Source organism: Taurulus bubalis, assembly GCF_910589615.1.
Source record: "Taurulus bubalis genome assembly, chromosome: 11".
Lineage (NCBI taxonomy): Eukaryota > Metazoa > Chordata > Actinopteri > Perciformes > Cottidae > Taurulus > Taurulus bubalis.
The window spans coordinates 23,043,630-23,067,899 of record NC_136599.1 but is presented as its reverse complement, the minus strand read 5'-3'; the positions used below and the strand labels follow the sequence as shown (position 1 = coordinate 23,067,899).

General features: G+C 43.1%; 1 protein-coding gene across 1 annotated transcript in view; it reads right to left on the bottom strand.

The window, feature by feature from the left end:
* Positions 1–24,270, bottom strand: part of ctnnbl1 (catenin, beta like 1) — a 48,237-nt gene that overhangs the window by 4,336 nt on the left and 19,631 nt on the right. The window contains exons 12-15 of the mRNA XM_079226334.1: positions 14,593–14,690; positions 12,822–12,902; positions 2,807–2,944; positions 2,280–2,352 (exon numbers count right to left, since the gene is read on the bottom strand). Coding sequence (XP_079082460.1) covers positions 2,280–2,352; positions 2,807–2,944; positions 12,822–12,902; positions 14,593–14,690 — 390 coding nt within the window. The remainder of the gene's footprint in view (positions 1–2,279; positions 2,353–2,806; positions 2,945–12,821; positions 12,903–14,592; positions 14,691–24,270) is intronic.

The window sequence follows — 24,270 nt, the reverse complement described above, 5'->3', positions numbered from 1 at the left end:
AGTGACCTTGACCGTTAGCCTCCAACATCAAATCAGTTCCCCCTTGAGTCCCTTAAGGTGTTCCACAGAAACGTACTGTGGAAACTACGTGGACAAGCGGGTGGACTGTGGCTCAGTGGTAGTGGCTAACTTAGCTGAAAACTGTCTGACTTGACCGTTTTTTGTCAACGCCCCCTTTCTGATGTCACCTGCTCTCGTCTACTTTCCAGGCAAGGTGCAGCTCATCTCAACGCACCTAATGGCTACAAATGAATAGATATTCCTGATGGGCAGGTGGCACCTTGCATGGTAGCCCCTGTCATCAGGCTATGAACAGGTGAATGATAACATGTCGTGTTAAAATGCTTTGAGTGGTCAAAAGACTAGAAAAGCGCTTTACAAGTACAGGTCCATTTACCATTTTACAAGCCAGACACAAGTGAATGCAAATATACAAATGAAAACAAAAGCAACACACCAGCACATTCCCACACAATCGCTCAGAAACAATCGCAAACACACACACACACACACAACTGGAGGACTGCCACGCTTGCTGGCATTGCCATGCGTGACGGATGGCTCTATCTACAGTGTTACATGCCACCAAGAGCCAGAGGGTGTGTGAACGCGAGATTCGTCCTCCGGCTTTATCCGACAACGATACAGGAAGGTAGGATGGATGTCGCGCCTTGGGAGGAAAATAAAACCCAGCTGCTCGGGCCTTTGAAAACCAAAGACCGGAAAAGGAAGAAAAAAAAACAAATGCGGCGGGACAGGAAATATTTGGGACGGGGGACAAATAAAGAAAGATTGACAGAGACAGAGAGAGAGAGATGCACTTCTGCATATTGTTTTGCCATCAGTACACAGGTAATGTGAAGAAAAAGCCATAAAGGCGTCTACCTGGATATTGCAGATGCACAATGATGTTTATTTATTGCTGCCATACAAAGCTGTATTCGTTCTCCCTGTGCATTTTATATTTTATGACCTTTAGGAGTGTCACATTATTACCTACAGTATATCCTCCTACTGTTTCCTCATATCAATGTACACATGTATACACGCAGAGAGGAATGCAATGGACAGAAATGTGCACCAAACAGGGACTTGGATCATTTGAAAAAAATACAAATTGTTGATCAGTTAAAAAAAGTTTGCCCAGGCCCTTTATCCTTTGTTTAAATGAATAAGGAAGAGTGACATTATTCACAGCATGTCATTACATTCCCATACAACCACATTGGCAGGCAAACAGCACAGGGCTTACTATCGAATAACAAGCACAGCACAGAGCAGTGATTATAGCAACATTTCCCCCTGAAATGTTGCTTCCTTGCCAGGGCGAGAGGCAGGAAACAGGAAAAAAAAAAAAAAAAAAAAGGGTCAATAAAATGCTTCTCTGAAAGTAATATGAATTGTTGTCGGAGCAGCTACTGTAGGTATTATGTGTATTTTTGCCCTGTTGAAACACAGAATTTTTCTCATTTTATGTTCGTTTCACTGTTTTTGGGTCAAGGCCAGGTCAACCTCAAAGTAAATCTGATAGGAATCAGTAGTTTTAGACACTCCCATTTGGGTTTTTTATTGGGGTTCAATCCATACCTAGTATTAATAAGTTAAAACACTGAATCTTAGAGTAATTACAAAAAACTGCATACCGTAAAATGTGAGTTATAAGGCGCACCCTTTTATAAGCCTTTTTTTTGTTGTAAGTAGCGGCTTCTAACCCGAATTTTACGTTATTTCAAAAAATGACATTATGTTAAAGTAATTCACCTTAACTGAAGGAAGGCCCTTGCGTGGCACTTTTGGGCATCTTTGATTAAGCTTATGTACTTGAACGATTAAACGGTTCATTCCGCGTTTCTTTTGCTAATACTAAATGTTCTGGGTTTCCCTCTTTAAGTCAAATCCATGCCGGTTCAGGACAAGCACATAGTGTGAAGTCAAACTGATCCCCAAATCATAACACCACATGCCTTCATTTCTAATTCACCACGTTATACAAGATGATTTTACCCCAACCCGTTCACTTGATAACAATTCCTCCACACGCGTCACGTGAAGGCTTGGAGGGGAGCAATTGCTCGTTGCAAACATCAGCCTTGACATCGGATGAGTGGGGACAAAGTAGAATTGATCTAAACTCGTTCATCCACGAGTGAAAATCAGCCACTGGGCCAAGCAAGGCAACTACGGCCGTACAGGTAATGGTAGTTTATATTGTCCTATTGCTGTCATGAGAAGACTGTATTTGAGACATGAGGCCGTGTTTAAGAAAACAAGTCACTTACCTCTCATGATGTGTCGCACTACTTTGACAGAGCCTCCTCTCAGGTTGAGGATTTGATGGACCCTCTGCTGCAGCTAAATTCAAGAGAGGAAACATATTAATTTTCTGAAAATAAATCAGTCCATATATAATGTTTTTTTTTGGGGGGTTGTGTGTTTGTGTTGGGTGGTTTATTTAGGAAGAAAACGACACACACTCCTCGGCTGTCGTGGCGGCAACCCGACAACCTGGTGGTGGACACCGGGGGTGAGGTAAGCCGTCAAGCTGAAGAAGGAGGCCTTTCGGGCCTGGTTGGCCCAGAGGTCTCCTGAAGCAGCTGACAGGTACCGGCAGGCCAGAAGGGCTGCAGCTGTGGTTTATTGACGCGGGTCGACAGGTAGAGTTCAGGGAAAACCAGCGGCGGACTTGTGTTAACTGAGTGACTGCGCCACTTGGCTGCAGCACTTACGAAAAAACAACATCTAACTACTGTTATAGCTCATTTGATCAGATGTCGTAACAATAACTAATCTGTGTGCGTGTGTGTACCTGTGAAATCCCCGAGTTGCTGATCTCCACCATTATATAGCAGATCAACTGAAGGACGAACAGTCCGGCGTCCAGGCGGCGAAGGTAGAACTCATCCTCCAGAACGTCGTCTAGGATTTCCCCCCGGCGAACCATGTCCTGCACAAACACACACACACACACACGTAAAAATAAAAACACTCCTTTTCATGCCTGACTAGGTGAATAAATCACATTTACTTTATATTGTTCTCTGCACCCTTAAAAACAGATGCAACGAACAGACACTACGTTTCATTTAGCTGTTTTTCAGCATTTCCCCCGCAAATGCATTTTTGTCATCGACCAGACACACAAATCAATTGATTTCGAGGCTAAGCTGCAAAAAGTGGTGGAAGGGGTCTACGCTGCTGGGGGCTCACACATGCATACACACTCTTGCATAGTTATCCATCTTAACAACCATGTCAGAATGCCGATAACACAGAGCTGCCAATAAGCATTCAGCCCACATTAATCATCATTAAAGATTAAGAACAGACCTGGAGTGGTACACGTACACACACACACACACACACACACACACACACACACACACACACACACACACACGTTAAACTAAGCATGTTAACTTCCTCCACATTCAAATCTTCCCCTTTTCTTTCATTCTCATTTAGGCAAAACTATTGCTGTCGCTCAGCTGTTGTGGTAAATCGCGATTAGTAACATTGTTTTTTGTTATAGTTGTGATGACTTCTATCAGTCATCGGTGAACATTAAAGCCGGGGTCGGAAACTTTGAAGAAACAAGCAAGAGCCAGCTAGATTTTCAAAAGTATTCAACCAAATGAAATGAAAAAAATGTCTCCACCCTTCAGGCCTCCCGTCAAAGTCACTTCCCCAAAACACATGAACTGCAGAGTCAGTGCCTGACTACTGGTGAACAAGTACTACCAATAAATAGTAATAATCATAATCAACTTTATTTATATAGTATTTCTTTTCCATACTTAAACTAAAGGATTAACATTTTCCAATATAATTCAACTAGTCAGTTTAGTTTGTAGAAAGAAACCTCACTGACACATTTAAGAAGAAGATGTTTGTATGATTTTGGATTCATGCACAGACATATCTCTGTCTGTTGCAGTGTAAGAGAGGATGATCCCAACAACAACAACAAAAATAAAAATAAAACATACTTCAGTACGTGACAAGAAAAAGGGCAACTTTTCACACTGTTCCTAATGAAAACAAATAGCTCTCAGCGTGGAGATAAAGGGTACCGCACATGACATTTACATCCTAATGATTTAATCTCAGAGAAAATTAAAGCCTTCAAAAGGCCTTGTCCTTAAAGATCAATTACACTGTAAAACTCAATTATAGCTGTGAAGTTCAGCTCATCAACACACCTCAATCGCCCCCCAAAAAAAGGGATGACTACCGCGGACGACAGCACAAGACTACTCTGGGAAACCCTCCAGAGCAGTGATTCTCAACTGGTAGACCCCGTTTTTTAAGCAAAGAACCCTGTGCTTTTATTTTTTATTTTGAAGGGGTCTATTCACACTCCTTAATTCTGCCTTCACACCTCGCTTTACTTCCGTGAGTTTACACGGTGGGCTATTTGTGATCATTTGCTTCATCTGCGCCAAAGAGGAGGAGGGGCTTATCGCCATGAAAACAGTTAATTTCCACCATGGAAGAAATAACCACTATTTCTGCTTTGTACATGTTGTGGAAGTCCCAAAAACTTTGGAACATCAAACGCCCTCGTGTCTGGGTTCATAATATTATCCGTGAATGAATAGTCATTCACGCCGACCGGCGGAAATGCGCGTTACTCGCATTGTGCACTGACTCTGCAGGTAATCTACTCGCAACGATTCTGGTGTGAACGCAGCAGAACTCCAGACTTTGAGACTCTTGTCGGAGCAAAAAACATCCCCAGTTCTCCCATTATAAATTCCTCCAGACTCAGGTCCATGTCAGTGTTGCATCTCAGGTTGAAGTGAGTGCTTCTTCATGTTTTTCAGTATTCAGCTCCTGATAAGGTATTTAGAAGAAAAGTTAATTTTGTACACTTCTGTACACCTTTTTTTTATTGCATTTTTTGTTTAATTTATTTTGAGTTTGTGTTTAAAGCTGCTCATCAAGACACAGAATGTTTTCCACAGTGCAGCGTTGGTTCAGTGAGTGAGTATTCTCAGCTAAAGTTACATAATTTGGGTCTTTTTGAAACTATTTCTCAGTAGTTTGACTTTTTTATTTCATGTTTGTGCATGAAAGCTGTTGAGTCTGTTAAAAAAGGCTGAAGTTACTGAATTATTATGCATGATACCGTGTGTCCTTAAGATGCACTTTTTGGTTTTTAATCGACTATAAAAAGGGAATATTTCTAACTTTTTTTCGTGCATACTCTGATATCATGTATTATCTCAGGTTCAAACTGCACCATCTTTTCTTTCAATCAATTTGAGAAGTTTTCCTTGATTTGGGTCGCGGTCATTCAGGGCTGATGGTGGGTCCTGCAGCCAGACCTGTTGAGAACCACTGCTTTAGAGCAGCAGGTTGCAGAGCGGCGGTTGCAGAGCAACGCAGCCGGTTCGTGACACGGCGTCCTGAAAGCAGGAAGTCATCCTGCTTCTTTGTTCCGAGAGAAGAGAAGACACTTCAGAAACAAAAACCTCCTGTTCAACGTCAACTGCAAGCTTATTACAGATGCAAAAAAATACAGATAATTAAAAACCAGATCCTTTAATAGGCATTCTCCTCCGTGTCCTCTGGGTAAAAGCGGCGGCACATAATTCTGCTGTGTTACAAAAACAAGGACAGTTATCACATTGTAAAACAGTCCCGGCGCTTGGCCTTGTTGCTGACAACTAGCACACATTAAAGATGAAAAAAAGAAAAGGAAAAAAAAGAAAAATCCACTTGATTGTAAAACATGTTTGCTCTCTCTTTACTGTAGGGGAAGAAGATTATCTCAGTTTCCAGGACAACTCTTCTCATTATTCGACGCCAATACGGTCGCTTGCGGCACAGTTAGAGAAATATCACACGCCAACTTCAGCTGTAATACACAGGAGTGTAAAAAAATAAAAAATAGAACAATAGCCCCTCCTTGTAGTGTTGCACTCTAAAATAAATTGAAGCGAACATATTGGAACATGTCAATAAAGGGGGTTCATCTGACAGCGATGTGGGGTAGACAAAGAAAACAAAACAAAAAAAGAGTTGGGAACCACTCTTCTAAAGACAAAGAATCTGTGTTTAAATCGGTCGACTACACCTGCGGTGCATGACTGAGGATTTGATTCATGAAACCATAACAAACCAACACCGGGTGAAAGCTTCAGTGAATCCAGAGGAAAAATGAAGAAATTATGTTCCTGGTGGCTTATATACTCACTGAAACAAAAGTACCAAATTGTTTTACCCATGTGACATCCAGAGACTGTTTAGTTTATTTAATGCACACAATGTATCTGCATGGGAGCAATATGTTGTTGAGAAGATAACAGAAAAGAGAGAGAGAGAGAGAGAGAGAGAGAGAGAGAGAGAGAGAGAGAGAGAGAGAGAGAGAGAGAGAGAGAGAGAGAGAGAGAGAGAGACGCCTCCTCAGCATCACCTTGGCAGAGACTAATTGTGTTCACAAACAAAAGTTATTTGAATCCAAGCCTCGAAGTTTTTTGTTGTGTTTGAGTTCACGACCACTACTCGTTTTACGGCGACCGGTTTGTTAAGAAAAGTGAGGCCAAAGGGTCCGGACTAAGTGTCGGTATGTGACGGGCTGGGAGCCTTTCTTCCCCTTCTTTTTTTGTAAACGGCTGAGTTTTGTGCCCATCAAAGAGTTTAAAAATGCTCCAACCGCGGGACATTTACTTTCTTAAACTCTCAACGCCAGCGATAACTCTCCTCCTCCCCTCGCCCCATGGCTCTTTAAGAGTAGACGCGTTAAGGGAAAATAAAGAAAGTTAAACATTTTCAAACGAGGTCGTAGACGAGTCAATTGCTCCCCCCTCCTAAAGCGAGCCTCGCCATAATGGAACTGAGCAAAGATGTTCGGCGCACATGATGAATCAAGGCGGACCTTTGAACCGATGATCGGTGCATTAAATATTCATCACCGTGAGCAGCCGAGCCGGACATTTAGGATATTAAAAAACCCGGAGCCGCGTGGGCAGTATTCATTACAGCGGCAGGTGCTTTGTCCACCCGTGCGTTCTGACACGCCGACCAATATCTTTTTGTGTGTGGCGGCTCGGTCCCTCTGGCGAAACCGTCGGACAGAAGAAGCGGACGGAAGAATAACGCGCTGAAGGGCGGGGATCAGACAAGTCAATTACTGCAACCTCAGGGGAGCCCGGCAGCCAGCTACAGTACAGACGAAGTAATAAGCAGTGATTTCCAGTCTCAGTCCCTTTAGTGTAACTCGGTGTGTGTGTGTGTTTTGTGCACATAGGGTGGTGTGATTTATGGCAGGCTGTGTGCGCAGGGTGTGAGTCGTCGTGTGTACAAGGACCTTTTTAATCTAAGTGTGTGTTCAAACATGTGCCAACTTTCTAACTTTCTACGATTGTGCGTATGAGAGAAGGTGTTTGCTTTCCTGTGCATGAGGCAGTGTGTGTGTGTGTGGCGGTTTTGTTGGATTGTTTTGTTATAACTAGATGTTGAATTTGGACTTAATGCTGCAGCAACGGCGAGGTTGGAGGCTTGTTCCATGGACTGTCTGCTGTGTGTGTGTGTGTGTGTGTGTGTGTGTGTGTGTGTGTGTATGTGTGTGTGTGTTATTCCTGTGCTTCCTTTTCCGTCGGGATGCATGGATGCAGAATTAAAGTGATTTCTTTGTCAGCACTTTGTAAAAACCCACTGCGACCAATGTGTGTACATGTGCGTGTGTCTGTCTGTGTGTAGGACGTAATGCTCTTTATGAGGCTAACGCAAATACCAGAAATATAGAGGTTAGATATCCTCATTAAAAAAAAATAGATATTGAGGTTGATAATGATGTAAACTTTCAGGGGGGGAAACTAACAGAACTTTGCCAGCGCACGAGAGGCAAGAAGCTGCCCTGTGCTTTGGGGCGCACATCAATTAAGAGTTTGTTCACAAAGTGGGGCGAAGCAACAAAAAAACAGCAGTGTTACCAGGAGGAGGACGAGGAGGAGGAGGTGGAGGACAGCGCGTCATTAAATCCGTGCCGAACTCATCTGGACTCTGGGAAATGGTTTGTCTGATTCTTATTACTGCAATCTGACAGCTCCCTTCAGAACTGCCAACGAAGGGCAAAAAATGTGTTTCAAACATACAAACGGCGCATAATTGCAGTCTCTATGGTTAAGCAGAGAAACTTGCCTGCACTTCAGTTCATTATCTCGTGGGATGTCACATTAATACCTCGACCCAGCCAGAGGCGCCCGGTTAAAAGTGTGGGGCGCAAGATTAGTGGTGCAAGGTGCTGCAACATAGAGCAAAATAAAGTCTTTCACTATAAAAGCTTGGTTTGTATTGCGCTATATATTACAGTGTTTCCCACAGGATGTTGTGAGGCTGTGGTGGGTGGACCTTGTAGGTGGGTTTGTTCACTTCAAAAAAGGAAAAAGCATCCATCTGGTGCACGTTTGAGTGCAAAAGTAAGAGGCTAGCTCTATGAAGAACTTGCTCTTGTAAAAAATGTAATCCCAAACACAATTGGTTGTGTAGATATAACTGGTGATGGAACGGCAAAAGTGGCGGTGTGGGAGTTCAGCTGCTTTGCTTTCAAACACTTCAGATGAAACATTAATCTCTCTTAATGTGTTGCTTGCCAAAGTTAGTTTTCGAGTGGGGGACGGGCTCGATGTTGCCCCCCGTGTGGCCGTTTGGGGGTTAACGAGCCTCTGCAACTTTCTAAACTACGAGTTTTTAAGGTGGTGAAGACGACGCCACACCAGATAAGTGATGCAAAGGTAATATGCATGTCAAGGCGGTTCAATCAATACATATCCTACATTCATACCGATTATCGTAATTTCTTCTCGGAAATAAAATAAAAAGAGATTTCGGTATGCAAGCCAATGGGCTACTTTTACGTTTGATTAATTTATCACTTTAGTGAACTTGACTCTACTTCTCTCTTGATTTATTCCCTCAGTAAACATGAGTTTGTGGTCTCAATCTCTAGTTTCAAGTCTTCTTCAATACAGAATGATGTTCATTGAGTAAATTATGGTCCATTTAGAGTCAAATGGAGCAGGGTAGGGAGTGGCTATCTCGCGATTGATAGGTCACTTCCACGGCAACCTGTCAATATGGATAGAGGTCGTCAATGCGCATCCCTCCCCAGCTCTAGAGAGAGAAGAGAGAATGTATTCTAAGAAAAATAAATAAATATATATATATCTATCAAGGTGCAAAACCAATTCCAACTCAGCACAGACTTGTGTTAAAATGTCTACTGTCAGCATTGCTAAACCAGACCTTCTCTGCTGTACACTCCTGCTACAGGCCAGTAGAGGAAACGCACGCGCACGCGCACACGCGCACGCACGCACGCACGCACGCACACACACACACACACACACACACACACACACACACACACACACACACACACACACACACACACACACACACACACACACACACACACACACACACACACACACACAGCGCTAGGAAGGTGCACTCGGACATTTTACAGTATTGAGGTCGGGCTCGGCCATGTTTTGCTGAGCTTCATCAATCTGCAAGCGATGCTACCAACAACCTGAGAGCAGGTAGCGAGGGTTTGGATGAAAAAGAGGTGGGTAAGAGACGAGTGAAAGCAGTTGCTTTAGAGGGGAAAAGGTAGAGAAGAAGAGGGTGGGGGGGAGGAAGGACAGGGAGAAGGTGTAAAGGACTGATGGGAGGAGAGGAGGCCAGAGGAGACTACGTGAAAGGAAAGACGGGAAGCAAGACAGAAATGGAGGACATAAAAGACTCAGGAGAAAGGACGCAGCCTAAGAAAAGATAAGCAAGCAAAAGAAGCAGGGAGGATGCAACAAAAAGAAAGAGGATGAAAATAAGAGACCACATGGGGGGGGAGAAACAGGACACAGAAATAAAGAGGGATGGAAAAAGCAACATTAAGGGGGGAGGAGGAGGAGAATCGGAAGGATAGAAAGCGAGGAGAGATAGCAAGGTGGGAGGAAAATAAGCAGCTTATTAAAAAGGGACCGCGCTGGAAAAAGCAGCAGCAGCTTTTTTTTTCTTTTTCTTTAGTCTCCTCCTGAGAAATCTGTGGATAATATGTTGCAGAGGAAAAAAAAAATACATTTTGCTTACCGCCCCTTAAAAACAGGCTTAACTGGGGGAGGGGGGGGAACCTACAAGGAGGGGCAGAGAGAGATAAAACGGCAGCAGATTCGGCTGAGGCGCCGGACAGAACTGGGTTGGCGTCTTTATCGTCTTATTTAAAACATGAGGCGACAGTCGGTGGAAGATGCGGTTTTGCACAGGCTTACAGCCTCATCTGGGTGTTGTCGGTGTTAAGAGTTGTACCGGTAGGAATGGAAGCAGCTCAATCCACTGGGGAGAGAAACCCAGTCTTTAATGTGCCACAGCAGTATCGTTTAAGACCCAACTGACAACATAGAGAAAGGAGAACTACACTGCGGAAGAAAAGAAGTACCGAGCAAGAACCACCAACTTTTCTTGAAACGGGCTTAGAAATCCGGTAAATGGAAAACAGAAATTTGACCTAGTATATAAATATATTCAGAAATGTGTAAGATAAAGGGTGCTTCGTGAGATGACGCAATCCTTTTTTAACTTTGGCTCATTTAAAGTCGATACAGGAGGAGTTCTGCTGCTTTGCAACTGAAGGTCAGCTGGTTCACGCGAGTAGAAAAGGCTCAAGCGACGTTGTTTCATGAGTTTTCTCTAATTATTCTCAACGCCGCTGCAGCGCTCACGTGGGAGCAGGCAAACCGGATGACGCCAGCGTGAAAGGGGTTCAAGTTCGCAATAGAAAATTCAGAGAGAAAACCGCAATTTATTTTATAGCCACGTGCATTTCTAGAATAATTTGTTTGTGTCTTTCTCCTGCTGTGAAGAAAGGTGTTGTTCGTCTACCTGATTCCATTGAATGCAGCATGACGATATGAATCCGTTTTTTTTTTTTTTTATATAAGATTATTCTGCGTACCATAGCTTTAGCACAAAGGACTTTTAACCAATTCAATTTAAGTTGAAAAGATAGACTGGCTCTCCCACCAGTGACTCTGAACCAGGGGAAGGCCGACAGTGTGGCTTCCACGATAGCGGCACGAGCAGACAGCCTCTTATCACCCCGGGTATCACAAAGTCAAACCTCCGCCATGCCGGAGGAAAAGGGCGAGAGAGCAACAGAAGAAGACGGAGGGAGCGAGAGAGAGAAGGAAAAAAAAATAAGAGACAGAGAGGAAGAGGAAATGTCAAACTGTCTGGCCTTTTCTTGGCCCACCACGATGTCTGTCTGAGAAATTAATCTTCTGTCATCTTTAGATGGGGATCTCTCACACATATCTGTCTCCATCCACTCCTCCCTCCATCCGTCTTTCTCTTGCATTCATCCGCCCTCCTTTCTTCTACACCTCCTTTTCCCTCCACTCTTCTTTTAACTGCACTTCCTGTGCTGATATTTACAGCGTCTCCATCTGAATTATTTCTCGTCTTCCTGTGTTTCCAAGCACAGGATTCTCTCTCTCTCTCTCCCCTTCCTCTTCCCCCCTGTTGAAGCCACTCTCCCCCTGCCTGGCTAGTTATCTTCTACCTGTATCCCTCCATCAGTCCGTCTGGCCCACAGCTCAACACACTGACATGCACAAACACAGGCAGGCAGCTCAAAAGGGGCCCTCGCATCACACACAGCTATCAAGCTTTCCATTCCTCTGTAATCTGTCATATTGTTATCAGCGGGACTGTGATGTGTTTTTTTGGGGTATTTTTCTCAATATCTTTTTTTATTTTTGTGGTCCTTTTCCCTCATGGCTTAAGATGTGACCCGGTGTGGTATTTCATATCTTATCTGCCATAAGAGACGACATTTTGATCGCACCTCCCGACCCTTTTATAGCGGAGATTGCGTCTGTAAGATCTGTAACGTACATTTTATTTATCTTTTGATAATTTGTTTAAATCTCGTTGGTGACAAAGAAAACCACAAATGTCGGATGGGATTGTTCTGGACTTTTTTTTGCCAGTAGACAATTCTAATAGAAGGTTATTGTTCGAGTGATTTTATTGTATTTTTAAAGAAAGTTTAGACCCATGAAAGGCTCTTAAAACCGGTTTTCCTTGAGGAGATTCGTTTGATTCCACTTCTTTCCATTGCCATTTCCTGTTTACAATTTAACAACACTAATAATGGTCCCGACGCAGTTTGTAGGCAAGTGTTATCGCTCCGATGCTGTCGTTATAATGAAACGCCGCTCGCGGATCAGATGACTTCAGTGGATGTTTCCGCCCAGTGATAGAACAAGGACCAGGACCCCTCATTAAAAATAAGGAAAAAAAAGAAGCTTATGATGATGACAACACTGACCTATGTCTGGAGATCTAAATCTCCGGTGGAGCGCCATATTTAAATCACCGTCAGGTTAAGTGCTAAATTGGTTGAAGAGATCATGTGGGTGGCTCAACTTCTGCCTGTCAATCGAGTATGCGCAGACACATTGCTGCACGAATAGCTCGACTCGAAACACCATCATTTAAGCAGCACTGTTTAACGTCCGAGCGCATGTGAGCTCGGCCAATCTGATGTGTTTTGATGAATCATGTCGCTACTGAAGGCGGCAGCTGAGTTCACAGTTCTGATCTGGTCTGTGGCTGGTGGAGGTCGCCGTCAGACCAGGTTTGGGCAAGGACCTCTACAATCAGTTCAGGGTCAAACTCTTTGACGGCCTTTCAGTTGAAGTCAGCGAAGCAAATGTGAAAACCTCAGTGTTTCGTGTGAATACATCCATCACATACAGCACCAAGAGGTGTGTGGGGGGGAGGGGAGAGTTGGAAGGAAAAGGAGAGATGCTTACGTGTTTCTCTCCTTCGATCCTCTTGTCGGCCTGTTGAACAGCCTCCAGGTACTTAAAATGCATCTCCATCAGTCGATCAACCTGGAGAGAGAATGAAACGGAAGCAGACAGAGAGAAAGTGAGAGAGGGATAACAAGAAAAATATTCACATTCGTCATCCATTGATTTGTTTTTAACCAATTGTTGACGGTTTAGGAGGGGGAGGATTTATCAAGGGGGTGAAACGAAGACAGGTATGGATACAATTTTCAAGAACCTAATTTGTTGTATTACCAGACAGCCACAGAGATTTACACGACACGGCGCGTTCAAACAGACTGTCATGTGTGGACAGCAGACGCTCACTCTGCTATACGGACGATGTTTTTGCACTATTACGGGCATGGAGGGAGGTAGACCGACCTGCGGAGCTATTTTAACCACTTTGAGGAGAAAAAAAAAAGGAGCTTTATTAACGGTTACTTTATATATTTTGTTTTAATCACAGGTCTCACAAGGGTTACTATATTGTAGCAAGTTAAATGAAGTTAAACAGCCATGTGGTTGCGGACATAATTAAGGTGCCGTTTTTAAAAACCTTTATTTTTTTGTCAGAAAATGAGGCGCTGGGGGCTTGGGCCGCATAAGGTTAACAGCAGACAGTCCATGGAGCAAGCCTCCAACCTCGCCGTTGCTGCGTCATAAAGTCCAAATCAACAACCAGTCACATCTAGTTATAACAAAACAATCCAACAAAACCGCCACACACACACCTGCTCTCCTACCTTAGACAACAGAGAGAAGAGAGAGCCAGGTGAGAAAAAAAAGATGGTCAATGAGGGGCACCGATACTAGACATTTGAAATTTTAATACATACATTACTACATCCTTAGCTGACACACACACACACACACACACACACACACACACACACACACACACACACACACACACGTCTATGAATCTCTCAGGCGTCAGGTTCTATCTTCTTCTTCTCCTTCTTTCGTACGCTGCCCCACTGACCAATCATACATCCACGCCATTTCACAGGCGCTGCACATCAAGGAATACACCCAACTTGTCAAACTAAAGATCTGATTTGTTGAAGTCCATGACAATCAACCACAACGTCCACTCCCCGTGTACTTTAATCTGCAAAGGCTTAAACTGCTTTGCTGACATATAGACACCGGGGAAAAAAAATCAAACCAGCTGCACTGCTGCAGGCTGCGGGCAGAGCAACACAGGAGCTGTGCAATGACAAAATGAGCTAATAGGGAAAAATAATTATAATACATGTCGTGTATTTGTGAAAAACAGTTCAATTATAAAATAGCTATAACTTTGGGATTCTGTTTGGGTCAGCAGAGAAGGCTTAGCAGGCCCTGACGGCCCGCCACTGCTGAAAGGTTAGTTTCCATCTGTATATGACACGGTATTCATATAACCCCTATATTCCCATTGTATTCAGGTTATTTCCCATTAATTCCCGTGGAAAGGTTCCACCTCGGATGTTAAATTTTTTTCCCACGACCAATTCTCTCGTGTGTTCCAAAAGAAAATAGCGTGTTCCTTTAAGAGGCCTTTGTCAATAAAAAGAACCACATTGAGAAAATCTCAAAAATATAGGACCCATTCCGTCTCAAGTAACTGCGACGAAACATAAAGATGTATGACACCCAAACGCCTCGGCGTCGGTATTCCTGATGAAGTGGATCTGCTGGCAATCAAAACACAGCAGATGGAAAAAGTGAAAGGAAGGAGAAAGATAAAAAGATGTTGAAAACCTACCTTCTCGCAGTCGTTCTCTGTGAACTTGTTGAGGAGTCGGCTTCTCTGTTGGGACTTGAGATTTCTCAGCATGGAGGCGATGATGGAGCCGACGTGTTCTACGGAAAGGGAAGCGAGACGTAAAGACGGAGCTTATAAGTGTATGCCTCAAAACACTTTTATATGGGTTTATGAAATGTTTATTGAAAGTAGCTGGCGCCCCCCTGTCCTATGCGCTAACGCATCGTGAAAGAGCTTGTGATATTTTTCCGGTAAACCCAAACAGGTGGGCGCTTGCACCAACACGCTGGTATGCTCCTCGGTTAAAAAAAACAGTGAAGTCAAAAAAGCTGGATCCTTCCCACCCACAGCCTCCAGGGAACAGAAAGAAGGACGGACAGAACAAATCGATTAGCACACAATTAGGGCCCGCGGCCAGCTGAGCATGGATACATAGATAGAAAGAAGAGGAGGAGAAAATGTTAATGACATTTTGAAAATCAATTTTCTTTTTTTTAGGGCACGCTGGAACATGCGTAACAGCTTTGGCTGTGGCTGAATTACATTTCTCACATTAAAAATGTGTCTTCGGCAGCTCTGGGGCCATTTATCGAGGGGGGGGGGGTCTAGAAATATGCTAATTGTCCAAATCGGCGGCAAAGACTAGTTAGTCCCATTGAGTGCCATTGTTAACCCAATTCACGCTATGCAAGATGTGTTATCTCATTCAGAGGCCTTCTTGCTCACAGGCTGCAGCAGCAGAAGACACTTGTAGGGTAATATTTCTCTATTAAATTGAATGAACAATACACTGTGCACACGGGGGGTGACACTGTAAAAATGTCTGGATACCCAGACCGAGGAAAAAATGTAATTGGACTTCATCAACAAGAGGTCAATATCCTCCCTCATCGAGGCTTTGCAGTTGCTAAGCAACAAGAGTACAGGAATCAATCCCATTTCTGCTTCTTTTTTTAAAAAAGGGTTTGCGTTTGCCGTCGGCTCCCTTTGTGCAATCCCCGCAGCGGTGCTTTGTCACACGACTCAAGGCTGCGACACCTGCTGACGCCAAAACCTTACAGGATATTCACATAACCACCGACGTCGTCAAGACGACTGGCAGCACCAAAAAGGCAGCGAAACGCACGGAAAGGCAATATAAAGCAAACAGGAGTCGAGTTCCTTAAGAAAGAAGGCCCGTTGGAACGTAAATCCCCCAAAAGCTGAAATAAAATAAAATGTCTGCTCTTGGAACTCTTCGGTTTGACTTCAACCAAAAGAGTCAACATAACCCCTCAAATATGTCAATGACTGTTGTATGGATTGCCATGAAACTAGATGGTCCCCAGAGGATGAGGCCTACTGACTTTGGAAAGCCTCCGACTTGTTCTTAAAGCGCGACCAGCGGGTTGATATTTTCAGTGGATATATTCATGTTCTGCTTGGAAAAGATAGTTTGGTGATCCCACAAGTTCTTTGTGCAGCTTCATCATCAGTCAAGCTTTAATACACATGGTTCAGGGGTTTAGTTTTCACCGATCAAATGAACGCTCAAATTAGGGGATTTAAGGCCGAAACACAAACCTTTTGATTTGGATTAAGGCGTTTGGTGTGTTTGCAGGGGAAAATGAAGGCTTAATTAAGGTTGTTTAATAGTGAATATAATAGTAAACGCCGCTCTCTACTTGTCTTTAAATATCATGATATTATTAAAACTGGCTGACTGGCATTACATGTAGTTAAAACGATGTGCTCTGGTTGTACAACATGTAGTTTCAGTCCAAGGTCCCCTTATTCTAATTTATTTCCTGTCTGCAATGACAAGGAGGCCAAGTGCCATTTCTGAAACGTTGTTACTTTATCAACTTGATCCGAGTGATAATTGATGTCGCCACCTCCGCACCCTGCCGGGGAGGCTATTGATCGCCGGCTGCGGCACGTTCTCTCCAAAGAGTTTAAAACCAAACAGATCCGTGAAGGGGTGGAGGCAGGATTACATCTTGGGTACAAGCCGGAGGGCAGGGCTGCGTTAGAGAGCTTTTTAGAAAGGTGTCCAATCAATACTTAATTTACATGCTTTGCTTCACACTCAAATCTTTTGTTTTAAAACAAGGAACAATTGACATAGTTTCCCTGTGATACTAGCAACATCTACCACAGAACCTCCTCAAGAGCCATGTCACAACAATCATAATCAAATAATTAAGACTATCAATTTAAAACGGACAAGCAAGACCGGTTTGTTGTACAGTGCTGCCAAACAATACTGGTATATTTATCAATAATAGTAATAAATAAAACATCTGTATGGTTCCCTTTTTTTACCAGCTTGTTCCTGCACAGCTTTTTGAACACTTAACAAATGGCACTAATATTAATTAATTCATATATTATTAATGAAAACTACATGGTGCCATCATAACATTGATTATACACGGCTATGTAGGCCTATTGTCCGTATCTGACCAGATGACTACATAGTTATTTCCATAAGGAATTGTGTTTGAGCCTGAAAGGTGCTTTGCCATGTTTGACGTGTTGCCTCCCTTGGTCTGTGTGGCTTTGAAACTAGTTTTACAGACGGGTCTCTGTGTGTCAGCAGGCTTTCCTTTACAGTCTGCAAGTACTTTCCAGATTACACTTCTGGCATCTTTTTTCCAACAAGCCGAGGACGGTCTGCAAAAGCTCCTGCACTCATGTCACCCCCAGCGATGACTGAGTGAGCGCTGCCCGTTGCGAGGGTGAGCGCTGGGCAGCCCCGCCTCCTTGAGCCCCGCCTCCATGCAGTCAATGCATGCAGGCAACATGAGTCATGACACGGGGCAGAGCAGTGAGTGCGCTCTGATCCACGCTATTTTAATAAAGTATCGATACTAAAAATATGCAAAATGGTATTGTTTTTAACGTACCTTTTTAGTATCGATATACCGTGCAACATTATCACGGCGCCCTTTTTGCGGGTTTTGCTATCAACGGTAGTTTTGCTGAAGTGACCAGTTTATCCCGTGCTGCTCTATTGACAATTCCTTCTGATCAATCGGTGGTCAATCGGTGCCTTCTAACAGAGATGCACCGATACCAATATCTGTCCTTTACCGACTCAAATAGCTGGATTGATTGGATTATTAGCGACAACAGACTGATTCGGTGTTGGATACCCTTATTTTAATACATAACAATTCAGTAAATTTGTATTTATTTAGTTACATTTAGTTTCACAGAATTGGGAAAGCTATGTTTAAGTCAAGCCTGGTGTTTCCTTCGACATAAAAGAAGGATGATCCCAGTCACTTGCACACAGGGAGTCATTCAGCTTTTTAAATAAACACAGGATACCGGCTCTATAATCAGTATCGGCTGATACCCAAACCCAGGCATCATATCGGGAGTGGAACAGTCAGATAGGTGGATCCCTACCTTCTAGTATCGGCTCAGCTCGCCTATAACCTTGATCGAGCTGGTACCAAAAACATGTACAAGATGCTAGCCATAACATTTTGCAAATGGAAAAGTAGAGCGATGCCGTACCATGCAGTGGAAATGCGTCAATATTGTTGTTGCATGTTTTAAATATAGAAAGATGATCATTACGTCCAGCAGTCTTCCCTAAATGTGTTGGCCTCGTTGTGTGATCTGACAATCGCTCTTCTGTGATTGCTGCAGTGTTGGACAAGAACAGCTGGAAATGTACGTTTGTGACTTTGAGGCCAGCTGTGGAAACCTGGGCTGAAAAAATGGATCAGAACGCCACAAGGCCATGAAGAAACATGCCAGGTATAATTCACAAAGAGACAATGTTTTGATAAATGCAATAGCTACGTGGTGTACCGCCTATCAATTTTCTTTACGATGACGCCGTATTATCTGCCTTGTTGCTGCTGTTTATATTCCTCTTGATGTAAATATAAAAACAGGAAGGCACTTCCATCTCTTTTGTCTTGTGTACTGCATTTCGTTGTGCAGCCCCATGTTTCATAATTACAATCAATTATCCTTGAAACCTGGAACTACCTTTTGCTCGAGGGATATTTGCATTCAGATTGCACGATGCATGTCCAAAGGCCGGCGTTCGCTCATTCTCCGCTAATCGTCCGCCGCTTGCGTCGTCTTTCCCTCAGGGGATCCAGAGCACTAAGTTAACATGCAAATAACCCTAAGTGGCCGGGATTTCACGGGTTGACTGACAGCTGAAGGGAGTGCTGTGCCGTTCGGAATAACAAGAGGGGAACAGATCGGTGGCGCTTTGTCGAGAGACCGGACTAACTGTGCCCTGGGGAGAGCAATCAGCCTTCCAGCACCACAGGCTAACCTCTCAGGGGTTTTTCAGAGATCACATTCGCTGTCTGAAGGACCAGGCATGAACTCTGGCTTGGAAATCTCAGGGGGAAAACAAAGTAAAGTGAAGTAAAGGACACATATCTATATGTATATGTATATGGTGTACAAGCTATTGCTATTTTCATCATAATGTATTATTTAGCGTAGGTAGACAACATCTTAGATGTGAAGTACAGAGTACACCGGCAGTGGGTAGATTAAAAAGGTGCCAAGGTATCTTGGGGGGGGGAGGCTTTATACATTCTCACATTTAGATGATTAAAATTAGCCTAATTTCTTGTTCTTTATGTTGCTCTTTTTAAGTCATGCTTAGTTTCCCCACGGCTTACTTTCACTCTGAATGCTGCACAAACATTGCGTTGGATCAATCTGCTACATTTACTACCTGTGGAGCATTTTCTGGAACATTCACTGGGGACCAAGGACCTCGTAAGAACTAAGGAACTAAACCTGCGATTTGACCAGGGCAATCAGGGATATATTTTAATTCCTGTACAAATAGTCCAAGGTGGCAGAAAAAAAAAGTCCTTTGTGAAAGTTCAGGAACAAATAGTGGTGGAAGCTGCAGTGATGAAGGTCATTGATTGGTGTGGGCTTTGCCGTCAGCTTCCGCACCAGTTTAAAAAAAAAAAAAAAAGAGACAAAGGTTCCTGAATTATTGAAAAGGCTCCTGGAAAAGTTATTGTGGGGAAAAGAGCCACAGGGGCAGCTCTCCAAATTGAACTGAATTCTCAGAAGGCTGTAAGTAGAACGCTGAACAAATGTCTACAGATTGTGTAATGCAGCATCCAGCACTGCTAACTAAATGAGGCACCACATACTCTGTACCAGTCCAGACTACATTGAACAGTATGGCCGCTTTCATGCCAAGAGATATTCTGGGACAACAGAAGGAACACTTTTATTTTGGTCTGTATGCAAACTACATGTCCCCCTTTCAAAATAACTGATTCCAAAAAGTTTTAGCTATTTATGTCCAACTGAGAGTTAGTCGCGCCTTTCTATCGTGAGGAATAATGTCCATGTATGTTTTGCAAACTGATGTTAGCAGTGTGCTAACTGTGTTCGTTTGGCATCTTACCTTTACCCAATACTATTTTTCTTCTCAATTGACCATGAACGCACCAGAACGTAACCTTTGTTGATAGTTGTAGGCTCCATTATTTAGCCAGGCAGGACTGAACATAGTTCACCTCCTGGCGATTTAAAAAGAAAACGGAGGCTCACAGTGCAGCATTATCAGGGGAACAGTAGGGAGCTCTAGAGGGTTTAGCCACATGTGTGTAGTACTAGTTTGCACATGTACAGCTTGGATCGGGTTAACGAGGGACACGTGTTGTTGGAGTTCATGTGTGGCGTTAATGAGCTGTTAAACAATATAATAACGTAATGTTGTGTTGGTGCTTAGACTCACGTACTTGGCGATACCCGATCTAGCATTTTAATGGGTTTCTGAGGCAGTCCGGATGGTATTGGCACCACTCTAATTTAAGAAAGAAAGAAAAAAGAAAGGTCCCCATCTTCGGAGAGACCAGAACGGCATTCTGTCAAACTAAAGTAAAACTTTAGCCATTAAAGAAAAAAATATAAACTTTTTAAATTCGCCCTCTTAGTCTGTGATTGTTCTCAGATTAGATATCCGTTGGATTCAAAACCTTTCCTGTACTACTTAATGCACACTACGTTTCCCCCAAATGTCGAGCACATCCGGTCCTCAACGGAATATTGAAGGGTAAAAGCTGTCATACACAACTAATTATATCTCGGTATTATATTGCGTGGGAATTTGCAGAGATGGAGCACGATCAATCGCCACCAGTAGGAAAGACCAAACGTGAAGATGGCAATTTGATTTTTACATTTTTTTCACCGGGGGTCTAAAGGCAAATCTCTCCCTCTGAAATACACTAATAATAGGATTACACAGCGTGACTCTGACAACACAGATTACAATCAAACTTGAGTCGTGTAAAAAAAATGTTTCTGATCTCGATCTGAGCCGAAGGCGTGCGCTTGGTGGTGGGAGGGGAGACGATCAAATGAGGCCTCCGTTTGATTTCCACGCTTCTCGACTAAAGTGTCTGACGCAAGTTTTTTATCGACGAATCCAGAGACGGACCCGTTTCTCTCTTAACAGACACTTATCTCGCCTTATACATTCGACTCTGCAGCTCACTAAATCTCCATTTGCTAATATCAGAGGAGAGATACTGGCGATAAAGTAACAGCGGACTGATCTAATGCCACCTTTTATCTTCGTAATGAAGCTGCCGTCATTTGAGGGGGTGAAACGTTTTAATAGGAGCCTCTTGTATCCATCTCCCCCCCACTGCATACTCCCAACACCACTGTGCACGGCCACAGAATGTGACTATGTTCTCCTTTCCTCTGGCATGCCTCACTCATTGCCTCTTCGAGTGCTTTCATTAGAAAAAAAGGGTCACGGCGAGGGCGTTCAAAAACACATCAACGACAGAGGTCTCTCTCTCTCTCTCTGACTATTGCGCCTCACCGTGTGTAAATTAGCTGTTTACTCCTGCTCCCACTCTTCCGCTCGCTCGCATCATTAGCCGCCTAAATATAACAAGCGGCTGCCACCAATTTCCATCACCAAAAATAAATAAAATGCTTTGCTGGTAATGACGGAGCACACACACCGATAAACTGACACCCTAAAAAAGAAAAAGGCGAACGGCAGCGTCGTGACAGGAATGTTGAAGAAATGTAATTTCTTCTTCTTTTCTTTCCACTTACAACGTCTCTATTAATTAAGGCAATGTGACCCCGGCAATCCCCGGCCATTTGGGCGGTGTCAATTTCAGACAGGACTTCACGGGGATCAATCTGTGCGCCGAGGTTTGTGACAGAGCGAGAGGCACAGCGCTCAGTATAGCAGGACGGAGAGGTCTCTGCCTCCTAATTACTTTAGCTTGAAGCGGCCGATGGCTAATTAATCTACAGTGTCATTGTGTTATTGTGGAGAACCACTTGATTCACAGCATTTTCAATTAGTCGTCTTGGGGAGAGAAAGGTGGGGGCAGAAATCATATTTGTTATTCAGATGGTCTGAGACGAGTAAACATCAACCATTTAGTCTGTGTACTTATTGTATTCAATTTCTTAGTGTTCGGTTATTTATAGTATCTGTAGAGTTTAATTACCTATTTATCATATCTTGTATTTTTTTTGCTGTTGGCTCTTGTTTACGGGGGGGGGGGGAAGCGTAAATGCCGAACAGCATCACTCGTCGAGAAGCTGACAAACTATGATCATTATGGGTTTTAATTATTCTTTTGTAAATACCCAAGTGTACATATACATATGCTATGCATAGGAAGGCCAGTTGTATAGCTTCTCTCTCCCACATAACTGCTTTAAGTTGTGCTAACATAATTGCACAAGGGTTTACTAATCCTCCATTAGTCTTCTATGCGATGAGCAAACACAATGTACCATTAGAACACAGTGATAGTTGCTGAAAATGGCCTCTATACACCTATGTAGATATTTCATTAAAAACCAGACGTTTCCACCTAGAATAGTCATTTACCACATTAACAATGTATAGTGTATTTCTGATTAATTTAATGTTATCTTCATTGAAAAAAAAAACAGTGCATTTCTCTGAAAAATAAGGAAATTTCTAAGTGACCCCAAACTTTTGAACGGTAGTGTGTGTGTGTACATATATTTTGTAGACTTAATACATACAATATGCAATACTGCTATACTATACTGAATATTGTTTTGCTACTACTACATTTCACTTCATAATATTACACGTATATGCCATAATATGCATAATGTACCAACCTTTTTATTTGACCATATTATGTCATACTGTTATACCACTTTACTTTGAGGAGGCGTCACTGTTAGTCTAGATAGAACACTGAATAATGTTTCCACCAGTAAACCTGAACATGCACACCTCTCTCTGTGTGACAGCGATTATAACCACATAACTATATAGATTATAATTAACTGGAGGATACACTTTTTCCTTCACGTAGATCTTAAACCCTTAAATATAAACAGGAGCCCGGCCACCCTACGGAGGAAACGCATTTCTTTTTTTTTTATTAAAATAAAAGTTGGATAAAATCTCCATTGTCCTCTCCTTATATGTAGTGAGGTGTCGGTAGGCAGAACTGCAGTGCCGCTGACTCGCCGCTCTCCTGTCTGACGTCACACGCTGCCACGGACTCTCCGCCGCCAGTAATCTCACTCGCTGTCTCTCCAACAACGTTAGCTAACGTGTTAGCAAGCTGACTAGCTTGCTATTATTAAACTGGTGGGAGGGAAATGAAGCCGCTGTAGACATCTTAACGCTGATTGGCCAAGACTCGCGACGTCAAAGATCTTCTCTTGCTAAGATGATCACGACCTCAGTTTTTTTCCCGTGTCCCACTCCAATCTCAGAAACGGCGGACAGTTGAACCCCCCCTCCCAAAAACAAAAACTCTTCGGATCTACGTGATTCACGTGGATGACATATTTTGGTTTCAAAACGGCGAATTTCGCCAAAAGGTGAGGGATTTTCATGTGTGAGTTTAGAATGTCCATCCCGACACTTCAAATAACTGTTTTAATGTTAATCGCGTGTTTCTTAATCTTCTAGTTTATGATTATGAATCCATCCGTGATCACTTCCGACGTTACGAGAAGTATAGGAATTTGTGGAATTCTCCTCTCGGAGACATTAGAGGGCGTGGCCTCAGATTATTAAAGGGTTTCATAAAGACGTATTAAAATGAACACCAATATCGTAAAACTGACACCTTGCTTTAGTTTGTCCCTGAAGTAGGAGGCTCGTGATTCTGCGAGATGTCTTGGACGTATTTGCGTGTAGAGAATTAGTCTACATTTATGTGGCTTTAAAGTATCCTAAAGTGCCTTTGCAAGCAGAATGTGTGAACAAACAGCAGTGGACGCCATCATCGTACCGATTATCACCAAGAAAAACTAAATGAAAAAATACATATCATCTTATTGTACAATTTGTTCTCTTCTGCAGGGCTGGGAATCCCCACTGGATTAATCAAACTTAATTAATACAGATGAGAGAGAGAGAGAGAGAGAGAGAGACCACATTTTGGCAGGTGGGTAATTAAACAAAGAGCAGAGCGATGGACACGTTTCTGCCTCTGTCTTTCACTCTCTTTTCTGTTTTTCCCATCACGTGGACACCCTTTCCGTTTCTCTCTCTCTCTCTCTTCCTCTTGTTTGTTCTTCCCTTTCCACACCCGGAGACAAGAGGTGTTCAGAGAGTGCAAGGTGAGAAAAATAAATAAAAAAATCAATCAAGATTGGATCGATAGCGTAAACTGACAGACCGAAGAGGCAGCGAACCGTGATACA